The sequence below is a fragment of the Arabidopsis lyrata genome (assembly GCF_000004255.2).
Source record: "Arabidopsis lyrata subsp. lyrata unplaced genomic scaffold ARALYscaffold_8, whole genome shotgun sequence".
NCBI lineage: Eukaryota > Viridiplantae > Streptophyta > Magnoliopsida > Brassicales > Brassicaceae > Arabidopsis > Arabidopsis lyrata.
In genome coordinates this window covers 22,382,527-22,395,661 of record NW_003302548.1, presented here as the reverse complement: position 1 = coordinate 22,395,661, position 13,135 = coordinate 22,382,527, and the positions used below count along the sequence as shown (strand labels likewise).

The 13,135-nt window shown below is 36.5% G+C and overlaps 3 protein-coding genes across 3 annotated transcripts; all 3 read right to left on the bottom strand.

The window, feature by feature from the left end:
* Positions 1–37: 37 nt before the first annotated feature.
* Positions 38–2,223, bottom strand: LOC9301088 (microtubule-associated protein RP/EB family member 1C). The gene is made up of 6 exons (XM_021026604.1): positions 1,909–2,223; positions 1,581–1,736; positions 1,278–1,381; positions 756–990; positions 566–679; positions 38–484 (listed from the first exon to the last, which is right to left on the bottom strand). Exons 1-6 carry the CDS (start codon positions 2,014–2,016, stop codon positions 224–226), a joined length of 978 nt encoding a protein of 325 aa, XP_020882263.1. The 5' UTR covers positions 2,017–2,223; the 3' UTR covers positions 38–223.
* Positions 2,224–2,358: 135 nt separating this feature from the next.
* Positions 2,359–5,366, bottom strand: LOC9301087 (probable LRR receptor-like serine/threonine-protein kinase At4g37250). Its single transcript, XM_002864966.2, has 2 exons — positions 3,598–5,366; positions 2,359–3,164 (listed from the first exon to the last, which is right to left on the bottom strand). The coding sequence occupies exons 1-2, from the start codon at positions 5,207–5,209 to the stop codon at positions 2,524–2,526; spliced, it is 2,253 nt and encodes a 750-aa protein (XP_002865012.1). The 5' UTR covers positions 5,210–5,366; the 3' UTR covers positions 2,359–2,523.
* A 3,931-nt stretch (positions 5,367–9,297) lies between these two features.
* LOC9302783 (putative oxidoreductase TDA3) lies at positions 9,298–11,316 on the bottom strand. The gene is made up of 2 exons (XM_021014021.1): positions 10,332–11,316; positions 9,298–9,879 (listed from the first exon to the last, which is right to left on the bottom strand). Exons 1-2 carry the CDS (start codon positions 11,170–11,172, stop codon positions 9,509–9,511), a joined length of 1,212 nt encoding a protein of 403 aa, XP_020869680.1. The 5' UTR covers positions 11,173–11,316; the 3' UTR covers positions 9,298–9,508.
* Between the last annotated feature and the right edge of the window lie 1,819 nt (positions 11,317–13,135).

Below are 13,135 nucleotides of genomic sequence, written 5' to 3'. Positions count from 1 at the left end.
TATAATGCACTGTTACTAATCAAGTAAGATGTGAAACTGTAGGGAGCCAAAACATATATTATACCAATAAGGATCACAAAACATCACAACAATGATATTTTCAACAGAGTATTAGTACTATGTTTATAAGAAGGGTCAGGGAATCTTTTTCAAACATAGAGCAAATTCTCTGAGAGAGAATCTTTTTATAAGAGAGTATTATAGTAAGTAGTTAACTCTCATTTCAGCAGGTCAAGAGAGGAGATGAACCACTGCATTTGACATCAGAAGCATCAGAAAGGCGTTGTCTCGGAGAGAGTGTTGTAATCGCTGCAGCATCGACGTCGAGATTCACTATGAGCTTCCTCTTCTGCGATTCTATTACACTGTTCCTTCTCTCTTCTGATCCTTCAGCAATGGGACTCAAAGTCTGTATTGGTTCTGCTGCTGCTCCAACGTCTTCTCCATCTGCTGCGTACAGGATTCTTTTTATGGAACCAACAAGCTGCAGAACAAAAAAAGAGTGATGATGTTTATAAACATTTGTGGAGTTTATGAATTGAGACAGAGAAGAGATTTTGCATACAGGTAAGTGCTCTGTGTCTGGGTTTTGGCAGAGAATCTCTACATCTCTGAGTTTAGAGAAATAGAAATCTCTCTCTTTCTCCAAGCTGTCTATGTAGAGTTTGAGTTCTGTGATCTGTGATAAAAGAAGTGAGTTAGTGAGCTTTTAAGACTTTGGTGATATTTAAGAAATGAGTGTGTTGAGAAGAAACCTTTTCATCATAAGCAGGCACTGGCTTAGATTGTTTAGCTGATGGTTTTGAAGAGTGGTGGTGATTCCCGGTGTTGGAGGACTGTGGTTCATGTTTACGGGTTCCATTTGAAGATGAAGGTCTAGGTGCAGCTGAAGAAGAAGAACTCTTGCCTGATTGTTGTGTAGCTGCTGCAGCTCTCTTGGTTGCTTCTTTACCTCCTTTGCTGGCTTCTCTTCTCTCAAGTGCATGGTAACTACCAATGAAAACCAAATACAAGAGAGCAGTTTCAGAAACGAGTAAATGAATATGTATCATATATCATACAAAACTTCATAAAAACACTATATGAACTAGACTATTGGATTTATCTACTCAGCAGAGCCAGTACACTAGGAACCATGATTCATAGTCAATTTTGGTTTTCTTTGTAACGTGGAAATAGTATCACACAACAATCAGAATCAAGAAGCCAAGTATAAACAACTACTGGAAATGTTTTATATAAACAAAGTTAAAGGCTCTGATAGAAGCAAAACTTACTTATGCTGGCCTCCATTAACAGAATCACAGTACTTCTTCATCCACTGCATAAACTCCAAGTTATCCAATGGCCTTCCCTTAACGAGTTTGCTCACTTCGATGTGCTACACAACCAAATTAACCAGCCAAAGTCAGTTCTATTTATGCCTCCAAGAATCAAAAACAATCAAAAATGAGTTTGCTCACTTCGATGTGCTACACAACCAAATTAACCAGCTAAAGTCAGTTCTATTTATGCCTCCAAGAATCAAAAACACCCAAAAATCGAGAAAAAAAGGAAAATGAATGAAGAAGAAAGAGAACCTTAGTGATCTTGAGCTTATTGAACACATCCTGAAGAACCTTATAGTTCTGAATCATCTCATACTCACTCTTGGCATCAAAGTTAACCTTATGCATCGGAACAGTCCCAGGGTGTACCGAATCCATGAGCTGACAATGAACAGCGCCTGAACAAGCCTATAATTCCATAGATCCGTATTCAGATCCATAACAAACAGATAAGAAATTCATCGAATCCGAATTCAATTTCCAGAACAACAAATCAAAACAGATAAAGAATCCACCGATTCCGTATGAGATCGTAAGATCCAATTCCAAAATCCGAAACGAAATTACTCAATAGAATTACCTCTTCAACTTTGGAGAGATTGAGTTGGAGAGTGGAGTTAATCCAGGCCAGAATCTCCGATCTCCCGACGAAATATGCAGAATCCATCATCCCAATGTTCGTAGCCATCTTCGATTTTCTCAGATTCAACTGTTTCTCTCTCTGGCTCTTTCACGATCTCTCTCAGTCTCTCTCTCTCTCTCTCTCTCTAACGGCTCTTTTGAAATTAGGAGAAGAGAACAAAGATAGAAAATGAAGGAAGAGACGAGAGCGGAGTTTTCAATTTCAAAATGCAAATATCCGAATCTTTACCCGCTCTGCTTATTTCGGATCCGGGTAAGTCTTAATGGATCTATGTAATTACGCTACTTACGAAAGCCCACAAGCCCATCTTCTTTCTTTTAATATCTTTTCAATTAACCAACCCTGCCCAAAATATTATTATAGGAAACAAAGATTGTCACACAGCAGAAAATGAATATGTAACTTAGCCCAGAGATATTATTGTCACTTAAAACCAAATATAAATTCAAAATCAGAAGCCACAAAAGAACATAAAAAACTCGCCTATCAATCTAAACTCTAAGTACACACAGTCAAGTTATTTAAGTCTTTTCTTGGTCTTAATTATTATCATCACTGTTGACTTAAATGAACAGGGAATCTCTCGAGAACTTGTAAAGCCTCTTTGATATTGGGCCTTCTCTGTGGTATTGGAGATGCACAAGCTAGGCCCATTTTCAAACATGCCAACACAGCTTCTTCTTTGCCTTCTAACTCAGCCCGTATAGCAGAGTCCGCCATCCGAATCGCTCGCTCACCGTCATCAATCACAAGCCCATTAACCTGTCCAAGCTCATCAACCACCACGATCTTTCCCGTAAGTAACTCAAGGAGAATAACTCCGAACGAGTACACATCCCATTTCTGATTCGGTTTTATGCTACGAAGAGATTCCGGAGCATTGTAAGGTAACCCGACTGAACTTGGACTTGGGCTTGGACTCGGCCCAAACTCAAGAGATGTTGTGGATCTCTTGCTTCCGAATATGGGAGCCGATCCACCAGCTCTATAACTCATGTCGCCAATCAAAAGCTTCTCAAGTCCGAAATCCGCAACTTTAGGCTCCATATCTAAGCCCAAAAGGATATTACTAGGCTTGAGGTTACCATGCACGTACTTCTTGTCGTGTACGTATGTTAGCCCACGAGCTATACCTTTTGCTATCTTGAGCCGAGCTTCCCAAGGTAAATGACAAGGAGAGGAGCCCACTTTCCCTGCAATTTAAAGAAAACAAAACACAGGCCCGTATATTAGGTGAAATCGAACATGTACACGTTAGCAAATCCCTTACTGTTACTTATCAATACAAAAAGACAAATGTAAAGCAAAGGACTTGCATCTATCAATAACAAAAATACAAAACCTCTATATATGGGGCTCAACAGAGAGATTTCACTGAAACAGAACTGTCACTATCTTGCGCCTGAGATGAGCTTACGATAAGAGAAAAAAATAAAAACAGTTTTTGAGACTTGCCGTTGACCCTCCTCCGATCATTAACTGACATACTTTTTTTAGTTGGAACCAACTCTCTGACTCCGAAACCGACACTTTTCACTCTTCTGCTTATGTTAGCCAACTAGTACATAACCCTACTAACGTAAGCGTGTAATTAAAAGCAGAGGTAACGGGAAAAAAAGGACTTACGGTAACGGGCGTTAGCGAGGCTGCCGTTAGGGACAAAATCGTAAATGACAAGCTTCTCGTCGGCTCCCCAATAGAAACCTCGAATTCGTACCAGGTTTGGATGTATTAACTTAGCCACGGCTCGAACCTGAGCTTCGAAATCTCTAAACCGGTCTAAACCGCATTCAGCTATACGTCGAACCGCCACAGCCGTTCCGTCTTGAAGAACCGCTTTATACATTATGCTCGAACCGGTGGCTCCCAAAATATAAGCTGAAGCTTTGAGAAGCGTTTCGATTTCAAGTTCTTTCTCTGAATCGAGATTTACTAACGTTCCTTTCTTGTCTTGATCGTCTAATCCTGACCGTCGATTTGGTCCGACCGGGTTCTCTTCGTCGGATTCGGATTCCGATGTCTCGGATTCTTCTTCTTCGTCTTCACAGTCACCGTCAACGTAAACGGATTTGCGTAGACAGTACCATTTTGAGACCTTGGAATCTGTTGATGACGTGGACCATTTTGACGTAGCCGTTACGGTCTTCCTTTTTCTCGACTGGTAAATGTAGAAAAACACAATCCCGAGGATAGCTAAACCGGCTAAGTCACCGACAACGATGCCAATGATAAGCCCCGGTTTATGATCCCATTTTGATTTTTGACCGGTTTTGGAGCTAATTGGATGATTGGTCAAGCCAATGGTATTTGGTATAGCAGCTAATGCAGGAGGAGAATTTGGAGTCGGCGATGGAAGTGGAGAGGTTGCTTCACCGTCACGGCAAGGGTGTTTTGCTGGGTCGGATCCGCAGAGACCCGGGTTACCGGAGAAAGCGTTAGATTCTTGGTTATCGAGAACCCGAAAACCAGGGATTTGACCCGTGAGCTGGTTGAATGAGAGATCGACGGTGGCGTTTGCTGGGATTTCATCGGCGAAACCTGATGGAATCTTGCCGGAGATTCTGTTGTACGAAACGTTGAAATAGCGTAAACGATTCCCTCTGAAATGTGACGGCAACGAGCCTTTGATCAAATTTGACGACAGGTCAAGATACTCCGTCGACTTAAAACCTCCCGGAATCTGGCCGGAGAAATAATTGTTCTTCAGTGAAATCACCGTTAAGTTCCGATTCCAACCTAATGTCTTCGGTAACTCGCCGACGAAGGAATTATCGGAGAGATTCAACACTTTGAGGTTCCAAAGCGCGCCAAAACTCGCCGGTAGTTCGCCGGAAATGTGATTATCCGAAAGATCAAGAAATCGAAGCTCCGTCGCGTTGAGAAGCGAAACCGGGAAAGACCCATTGATCGAATTGTTGGAAAGATCAAGTCTTTGAAGTGAATTGAGTGAACCCAAATTTGAAGGAAGTGTACCGGTAAGGTTCGAGCTCGGAAGTGACAGAGCAGTCACGTGCCGGGAAGATTCATCGCACGTGACGCCACGCCAAGAGCAAGGAGTCTCGTCTTCTAATCTCCAGCTCCGTAAAACGGAAAGAGGATCGTCGACGATTGAGTAACGGAAAGAGAGAAGAAGAACACCGTCTGTGTTAAGAGCAAGAGCTGATTGGTCGCAAAAGAGGAAGGACAAAACGGTAATTACAGAAAGATAACGGCGGAGATCGGCGGCGACTGTCGTCATCGTTCTTCAGGCTTACGCATCGATAGAGAACTAAAGGATTGGTTTTTTGAAAAGGCCATGTGATTGTGAGCGATATATCAAAGTGTTTTATCTTTTTATGGAATTCTTCATTTTCGTAAAAAATAATTTTGTAATTAAAAAATTCCATATCCTATGTAAATTGCACGGAATGTGATAACAAAAGTTAACACTATTTTCCTATTCGTAAATTATGCTGACGTCGCTTTGTCGCTTTTCACGTTTATATTCAACGTGGACCCTAATATGGTTCATCATTGTTTACATTGATCTTCAAAGAAACGTAACAGAACCATATATAAATTTGGATGTTTTACATAAATCTTGCTAGATCACAGAAACTATATAAGATATTATTTATATTATTCCTTTTTGATTGTGAAGAAAATTGTGACGTGAGATTACTCATATCGATCATGTGATGTGTGCGAAGAATTGTATCATTAGCCAATTAACTAATGTCTATGGAAACATGATCAGATGGGAGAATAGTATCTTTGCTATAAGACATTCACAAAAAGTTCGAAATTTTTGCAGGTCTCACACTGACTTGGATTTACTTATTATATATGACCGTTTTGTTAGTGTTTTCTCATCACACCTAATGTTTCCCTGATCATAGTACATCTTATAGATATAGGCTTATATATTAATTAAACTAATCTAGTGATTCGTTATAATATTGACTTTATGCGCGAAACACATAAATAAAAACAAGTGTTTCATGAATAACATTACTAGATATCCTTAACAAAATAAATAAATACATAGCATTACTAGATATACCTACTTTCTTCAGAAATAATATTCGTTTCATGATCTAATCTCTGTTTTACAACATATACCAAAAAAAATATCAGAAGATTCTTTTTAATGAACTGCAAGTAGACATTTTAATGTCTTAGTTAAAAGAAGAATTCGATTTGATTAATATTCTTAGAATCTTTTTATATGTAGTTTATTAACATGTATATGGTAATAATCCCAATGGATCACGAGAGTTAGATTGATTCAAAGAGGAAATATCAAAAACACTAAACAGTTATGTGTTCCATCAAAAAGATATAAATGTAGTACTGCATCTACCTAGAGATCAACATCACACGTAAAATAAATGCATGTCAAGATTAATGTACACCGGGTCAAATTGATTAAAATCGGTCCCCGTTTTAATTAAATTTTGTGGTCCTTGTTTCATATTATTTGATTGCCAAATCACAAATTATCTATGTGTATAATACTGTATATTTCACCGGTTTGGAATTTTTTTGTTTTTTACCAATTACCACCATATATGCGGGCGGTCACGGTTTCTCAAACGATTAAGCAATCATGAGATGGACATGGTTTTCGTTAAAGAATTTTCTGCAAACCAATGCAATCACTGGACCAAAACAATGAACCGAGCCGTAGGTAATTGACAAATTTAAACTTTGAAAGTGTATATTACGACTAAACCTAAAACTAAAAAAGAAAAACGACGAAACTCTATTTTTCAACAATATTTCGAATACAATCGTGAAATGAAAATAAATACTGTAAGGTTTTCTACTGTCTTTTATATATAAGATGGTTGTCTTGTGTATACATTATAAAAGTATGGTTAATTAATATCAGAAGATTGAAACCATTTATAACGGTTGCTATTAAAAAGTTCACTAAAATAAAAAAATCCAAGTCTTTCTTCTGCGATGTGTGAAACAATAAAACATTTGAGTGTCGTGTAGTCCAAGTTTCAGACGTTGAGCTTATTAATTACCATATAGTAGTAGTACTACAGTATATAACAACGATTTCATATTGACCACTGTTCAATATTTTGCTATCCTTCAAAATATTTTATATTTTTTAAATTTATTTTGCTATGATTAAATGAATAACAGTATTGATGTTGTGTATGAACAATACCCATTAAATTGACTCGTAGTTGAGTTTGACTGTAAATTGTCAGAGCACATTTACTTATAGTCGAAATTCATGTTACAAACTAGACAAAGGTAGGTTTCGAGATTCAGGTCACAAATTATTTACCTTTTTTTTTTTATATAAATTATTTACCATTTTTGTTTGTTTTATCTTTCTAAACGTAACCATTTAGGTAATTTAGCCTGTAAACTTCAGTACGAATATATACAAACTGTAACAATACATTATTAATTAGAAGATGGCTACTAGTTTGGCGGTGGACAAAGACGGGAGATGCATAAAAAATGGCGTTTTCTACTTACCATTATGCAAAACTCCAAACTTATTATCGTTTTGCAAAAGTTATAAACCAATCCTGAGTTCGACAATTTTTCAAACAGTGATAATATAATAATACAACACTGCGCATTGTCACTTGATCGGTCGGGTGTTTTTGGATATATTATATGATATCTGTTATGACTTTATACATTCTTTCTTTTCCTCCACAAAAATGATGATTTTTTTCCAAAAGAACGACGGTCAAGAAATTTGTTATAATTTCCTAGAGTATTGATTATGCCAAAAATATTTAGATTGTTTGATTCTTTGAAGTGAACACGTCGAAGCCATTTCTGGTAGTAAGCTACTATCTAGTGGCTTTTAACAACGACATATGATTAGAATGATTAAGTGAAATGGGTCGTGATTATTTAATTATATAGTGAGATTTTCAAAAGGCAAAAGCTTAAAACGACCTTTGCTTTGTTAATGATGTGACAGAAATAAAGAGATATTTATTCTTCTTCTTCTTCTTTTACTAATCATATTTATTCCTTTTTTATATAAAGTAATCATATTTATTCTTGGTTTATACTCCCTCCGTTTCATAAAGAGTGTCGTTTTAAGGTTTTATTTTTGTTTTACAAAGAGTGTCGTTTTAGGTTTTCAATGCAAAATTTAATGATTTTTTATGTTTTATGACTATTAGTATTCTGCAGATTGTTTTACTATTGGGCATATTATGTTTAGGTATATAGTTAATAATGTTTTGTTTAGAAAAAACAAAAAATTTAATGTTTTCTTAATCTGTGTGCAAAACTCTAAAATGACACTCTTTGTGAAACAGAGGGAGTACTACAGTATAAATTATAAAAAAAGAAGTAAAAATGATACTAGTTAAATGATACTCCCTCTGTTTCAAAATATATGATGTTTTAGAGATTTTTTTTTGTTTCAAAATATAAAATGTTTTAGGATATTTTACACATTTCTATGCAACCTTTAAATACATTTGATGTGTTATGACCATTTGTATTCTGCAGTCTTTTATATCATTGATTGGATTTTTAAAAATTATATATTAAATAATGGTTTTTAAAATAACAATGAATTTTTTAAAGTGTGTGCTTTTAACTTAAACATCCTATATTTTGAAACAGAGGGAGTACAGTATAAATTATAAAAAAAGAAGTAAAAATGATTAAAAAAAAAAAGAAGTAAAAATTGATATTCATCAATCATCATAATAGTTATTACATTCTGGCGAGTAATAAATTTTGTAACATTTATTATTTAGCTTTTCAAAGAGGTAATGGTCTTGAAGATATATTTTAAAATCCCTTTTTTCCTTTTTTTGGAACCTTTTAGAAAGATATAAAAGGAATTGGGCACAAAATTAAAAGCTCGAAAAGCTTCAAATATGAAAAAGCGAGTGAATAAAAATTAGCAAATCACGTGTAAGAGGATTCGAGGGTTACTAAAAATAAGATAAGATACTTTTATGATGATGTTAATACTAAAAAAATTTTAAGATATTATTCTCATTGGATTGGTTTTGTGCGTCCCTTAACGGGTAAGCAAAAAGTAATGGGAAACCCATCGCCATTGGCATCGCAAATCAAAAAGCTTAATGGGTCAGTCAGTCCATTGGTTGGGCACAAGATTCTGTGTTCTCCTTTTCCAAACTTTGTAATATAGTATGAAATTAGGATGGTTATCTAGTTATCTATCAAGTACACAAATAGATATAGAATTCTTTAAATAATTGGTGAGAAATCAATTTTAATATCACGACAAGCAAGCAGTGAATTATATACAGTACTAATTAACCTTTTTGAGAATTCTTTTCTAGCATTTTGAGAAGATTACTTGAAAACGAATCTACCAATAACAAATTCTGGTTTAACTTGCAGTTTGGCTTTAGATCTAACCGGTTCGACTAAAATGCTCAACGATTACAAAATACAATCACATTAAAAGATTCCTCGTAATCACAATTCTGTATGCTAAAACTTCAAAGAACACAGCATGGAACAGATTAGCTTTTTTTCGCGATATCTTTATGAACACACTATATAGTATATACTATACTCTTCATCTTCGCTTGATAAACCGGGAAGGACTAAACCGGCTAAGATCAACACTGGTGGCTACGCCGTCTACAATAAGCTCAGCCAATGCAGCACCGGTGGCTGGACCATTAAGAATCCCCCAACAACTATGTCCTGTGCCTACATAACAGCCCTTGATTCCTGGAATCTCTCCGATCACAGGAACTCCATCTTCTGTGCTGGGCAAGAAACATGCTTGCTCTGCTTTCACTAGAGCGTTTTCTTCGTTTAGATAGCTCGAGACTGTTTTCGCAACTCTCTTGAGAACCTGGATCGATTCAGGATTGCTTGTGACCTGATCTGGATCATCAGGTACTTCTTCTTGTGATGACATTCCACATATGTACACTTCACCTGTCCAAATAAAAAAACAGCAAACCAAAGCAACCACTTCTCATTTTCCATTACTTGTATCAGAAAACCAGATTAATTAAGCTAGAGTAAAATGGTTTCATTCAACTTCAAATTCACAGAGTCAACAATCATCTCACTCTATGCTTCTCCAGCCAAAGCCTAACAGATCAGAGAGACAACAAAAGCAAACTTCACCATCCAAATAACCAGACTTTTATAGTAATCCTTGGAGATTACAGATTAGAAGCAGCATTTAATAAAATTCTCATTAACCCAAATAGAAGATAACACCAAAAAATGGTTAAAGGCTTAAAATTTTGCTAGTTCAGATAGAAGATCACACGAAAGAACAGACTTTTTTGCAGTAAATCCTTTGATGCTGAGAGAAAATGTTCAAATTTGAGGCTCAAACAGATAGAAAATCACACTAAAGAAGCGACAGAGAGATTTACCTGTGGGACGAGGGTATACTTCAGGGTCCAAAGCTTCACCACCATGAGCAGGACGATAAGTTAGGAATAGGGCATGAGGTGTTATAGCATTTGGTTCCTTGGGTTTCAAGACAATACTATGAGCTTTAATACCATAAACCCTAAAAATCGAAGACAACAACTCAAATTTACTCGACCATGGACCCATCGCCAGAACCACCGCATCAGTGTCTATAACTCTCCCACCTTCAAGCACTACAGAGTCAACTCGTCCTGATTCCACTCTCACCTCTTCCAATTTTCCGATAACAACCTCAACACCGTACTTCTCCGTCGCCGTCGATAACAGCTTCCGAGTGAAAAGCTGTGGATGCACTTGTGCTGTTGTTTGAGTCGTACCAATCGTTGATGGGCTTTTAGCTGGGCCGTTGACCCAATTCGGTAAACCCAAACCGCCGGAACCTGGCGTTGCTTCCGTCACAGTGAGGCTAAGAGTCGTGAGTGGTCTGTACCCGTACGATTCGACGCCGTTTAGCTCCTCGGAGAGTGATCGATGGAGGTTAAAGCTCGCGCGTGCTAAAGGCGCAACAGGACTTCCATCGCACCAATCGAAAGCGAGAAATCCACCAGCTTTACCGGAAGCAGCGCACGCGACGGCTGATTTCTCGACGAGAGTGACGGCGATTCCTTTCTTGGCGAGAAAATAAGCAGTGCAGACGCCGATTACGCCGCCGCCGCATACAACGACCCGCTTTGAGGTTTCTCCATCGATTTGGTTTTTCGCCGCCATTGATTTCGAGCAGATCGTGATTGTTCGTCGGGATAACGTCGGAGGGAATAATAACGATGAGGTCACCGCCATTACCGAGATGAGGTAGATGACTCACCGAGTCCACACGTTTGTTAGAAAACTATTTATTGGGCTTAGTTTCTTTTTGGGCTGATCTTTTTAGGCCCATTTATTCGATCATCACTACTCTCTTGTTATATGTGTTTCCTAAGATATTTAATTTATTGGGTCCGAAATTTTAAACATAGAAACCTTATATATGTGCAGATATTTAAAATAATGTTTGTTATATTGTTCTTATTGAAAATTGTTAAGCATCATATAATAAATAAAGTATGTTGATTTAAAATTAACTATAAGTCATCGTGTGTAATATAAGTCCATAATATAAGTATTTTGTCATAAAATTGAGTTGAGAGTTTTGAAACTCATAGATAAAAACTCTGCTATTCTCTGTTTGTTTAGGTATATACTTGTAGGAAATGAATTAAAATGTGATTGATTTTAGATGTTTTAAGAAGTTGAAAAGGACTTGTTGAAATAAATAATGGGGAAAAGGACAAGTGACCAACTACTAACAATCACACAGGCCATTCCAAATTTGGGCTCCACCACTTTGACGACAAAAGCCCATTTATAGGGCGGCTCTTCTTCGGCCTTTAATCAACCACACATACACTCCTAAGTCCTAATGATTATTCAATATTTTTATATTTTTGAACAAATAATAGGCACTGTGATGTTGTCAACTTTCAGTTAGATAGACCCGCCGAAACTTTTTCTTATAATATTATATATTTCATTCTGTTTATGATAATTATACTCCCCTACTTAAACTGATGCTTCTTTATCTTCTTACGCCTTTCTTATTTAGCTGATGTGGTCGACATTTTCTTCTCCACAGGAGAAGTATTGTTTCTGAAAGTAATGTACCCAACACAGAACAATATTTATCATATATTATTGACCAAAAAACAGTGTAGAGATATACTCCAATAATGTTTTGGGTTGTTTAAATTATTAATATTAATTAAGTCAAAAAAAGCCGGCGCCAATGTGGGGAAAAAGCTTCACACACTTTGATGTAATCTGCCCTTTTGTTTATAGCTTTATGTATATTGCCCTCACTTTTGCTTGTTCATGGCTCGTATGATGCTGTGGTTCGTGAAACGTGATTCCATGCATTATCTTAATAGTATATGATAATATATTATCAAATGATCATTAATATCCCAATCCTACATTTTAAAATTATTCACATTTGAGTTAAAAAGTTGATAATAAATTTCAGACTTGAAGAAGAAATTATTAGAATATGGGCTTCTAACTCAAAATCAATTGACAATGAGTGAAGTGGCCCATATTCCTTATATATTACTTAGGATCCCTTTTAACTTCCGATGTGAGACATTATGTCCTAATAGAAATGAGCAACTCTTGGTACAAAAAAATAAGTTTTGCAACATATCATATGATTTAATTCGGAATTCTACATAAAAAGTAGAACAAATCGATAAGTTTATATATCAAATGAAATAGTAAGTAACTCTTTATTTGTCGTCCAACAAAGAATCGCTTTTGAATCAAGCTAGAGTAAAGGTGTTAGGTGTGTGGCTTAAGCACGAAGGTCACTTAACGCCGTCGTTTTAACGACGACTACGCCATTAATGCAGATGTGTGCGTGTGGATATATACATGCACACGTGTAGAAGGTGAAGGTACAAAATATGCATACGGCTTAAGGATAAGCGAGCATGGAAGGATATTTTGTAGCAGCATCTTTCTATTCTATGCAACTAAGTAAACGAACCACATGCACCTGTTTTCTTTATTTTATTGCTTTCATGAATCTTTTGTTGACAGCATTATTGTTTTAATGATAAAGTTACTCTAAATTAACAAATTAATATTGATTGGATGTGGATGACGATTTTTGCATATATTGCATCGTTTTAGCAAGAAATTGATCATTCTTCCATTTATACACTTTCGGTATCAGAATTGGTAGAAAAAAACATGAAAACTGTTGTGGAAT

What these genes read in the sequence shown, in the direction of transcription:
- LOC9301088 (XM_021026604.1), bottom strand. Translation starts at nt 2,016, where the DNA reads ATGGCTACGAACATTGGGATGATGGATTCTGCATATTTCGTCGGGAGA. An exon ending in ATCTCTCCAAAGTTGAAGAG is followed by an intron (nt 1,737 to 1,908) that starts GTAATTCTATTG and finishes ATGGAATTATAG; the next exon opens with GCTTGTTCAGGCGCTGTTCA. An exon ending in ATAAGCTCAAGATCACTAAG is followed by an intron (nt 1,382 to 1,580) that starts GTTCTCTTTCTT and finishes TTGGTTGTGTAG; the next exon opens with CACATCGAAGTGAGCAAACT.
- LOC9301087 (XM_002864966.2), bottom strand. Translation starts at nt 5,209, where the DNA reads ATGACGACAGTCGCCGCCGATCTCCGCCGTTATCTTTCTGTAATTACC. An exon ending in CCTCGCTAACGCCCGTTACC is followed by an intron (nt 3,165 to 3,597) that starts GTAAGTCCTTTT and finishes TTTAAATTGCAG; the next exon opens with GGAAAGTGGGCTCCTCTCCT.
- LOC9302783 (XM_021014021.1), bottom strand. Translation starts at nt 11,172, where the DNA reads ATGGCGGTGACCTCATCGTTATTATTCCCTCCGACGTTATCCCGACGA. An exon ending in AGTATACCCTCGTCCCACAG is followed by an intron (nt 9,880 to 10,331) that starts GTAAATCTCTCT and finishes TTATTTGGACAG; the next exon opens with GTGAAGTGTACATATGTGGA.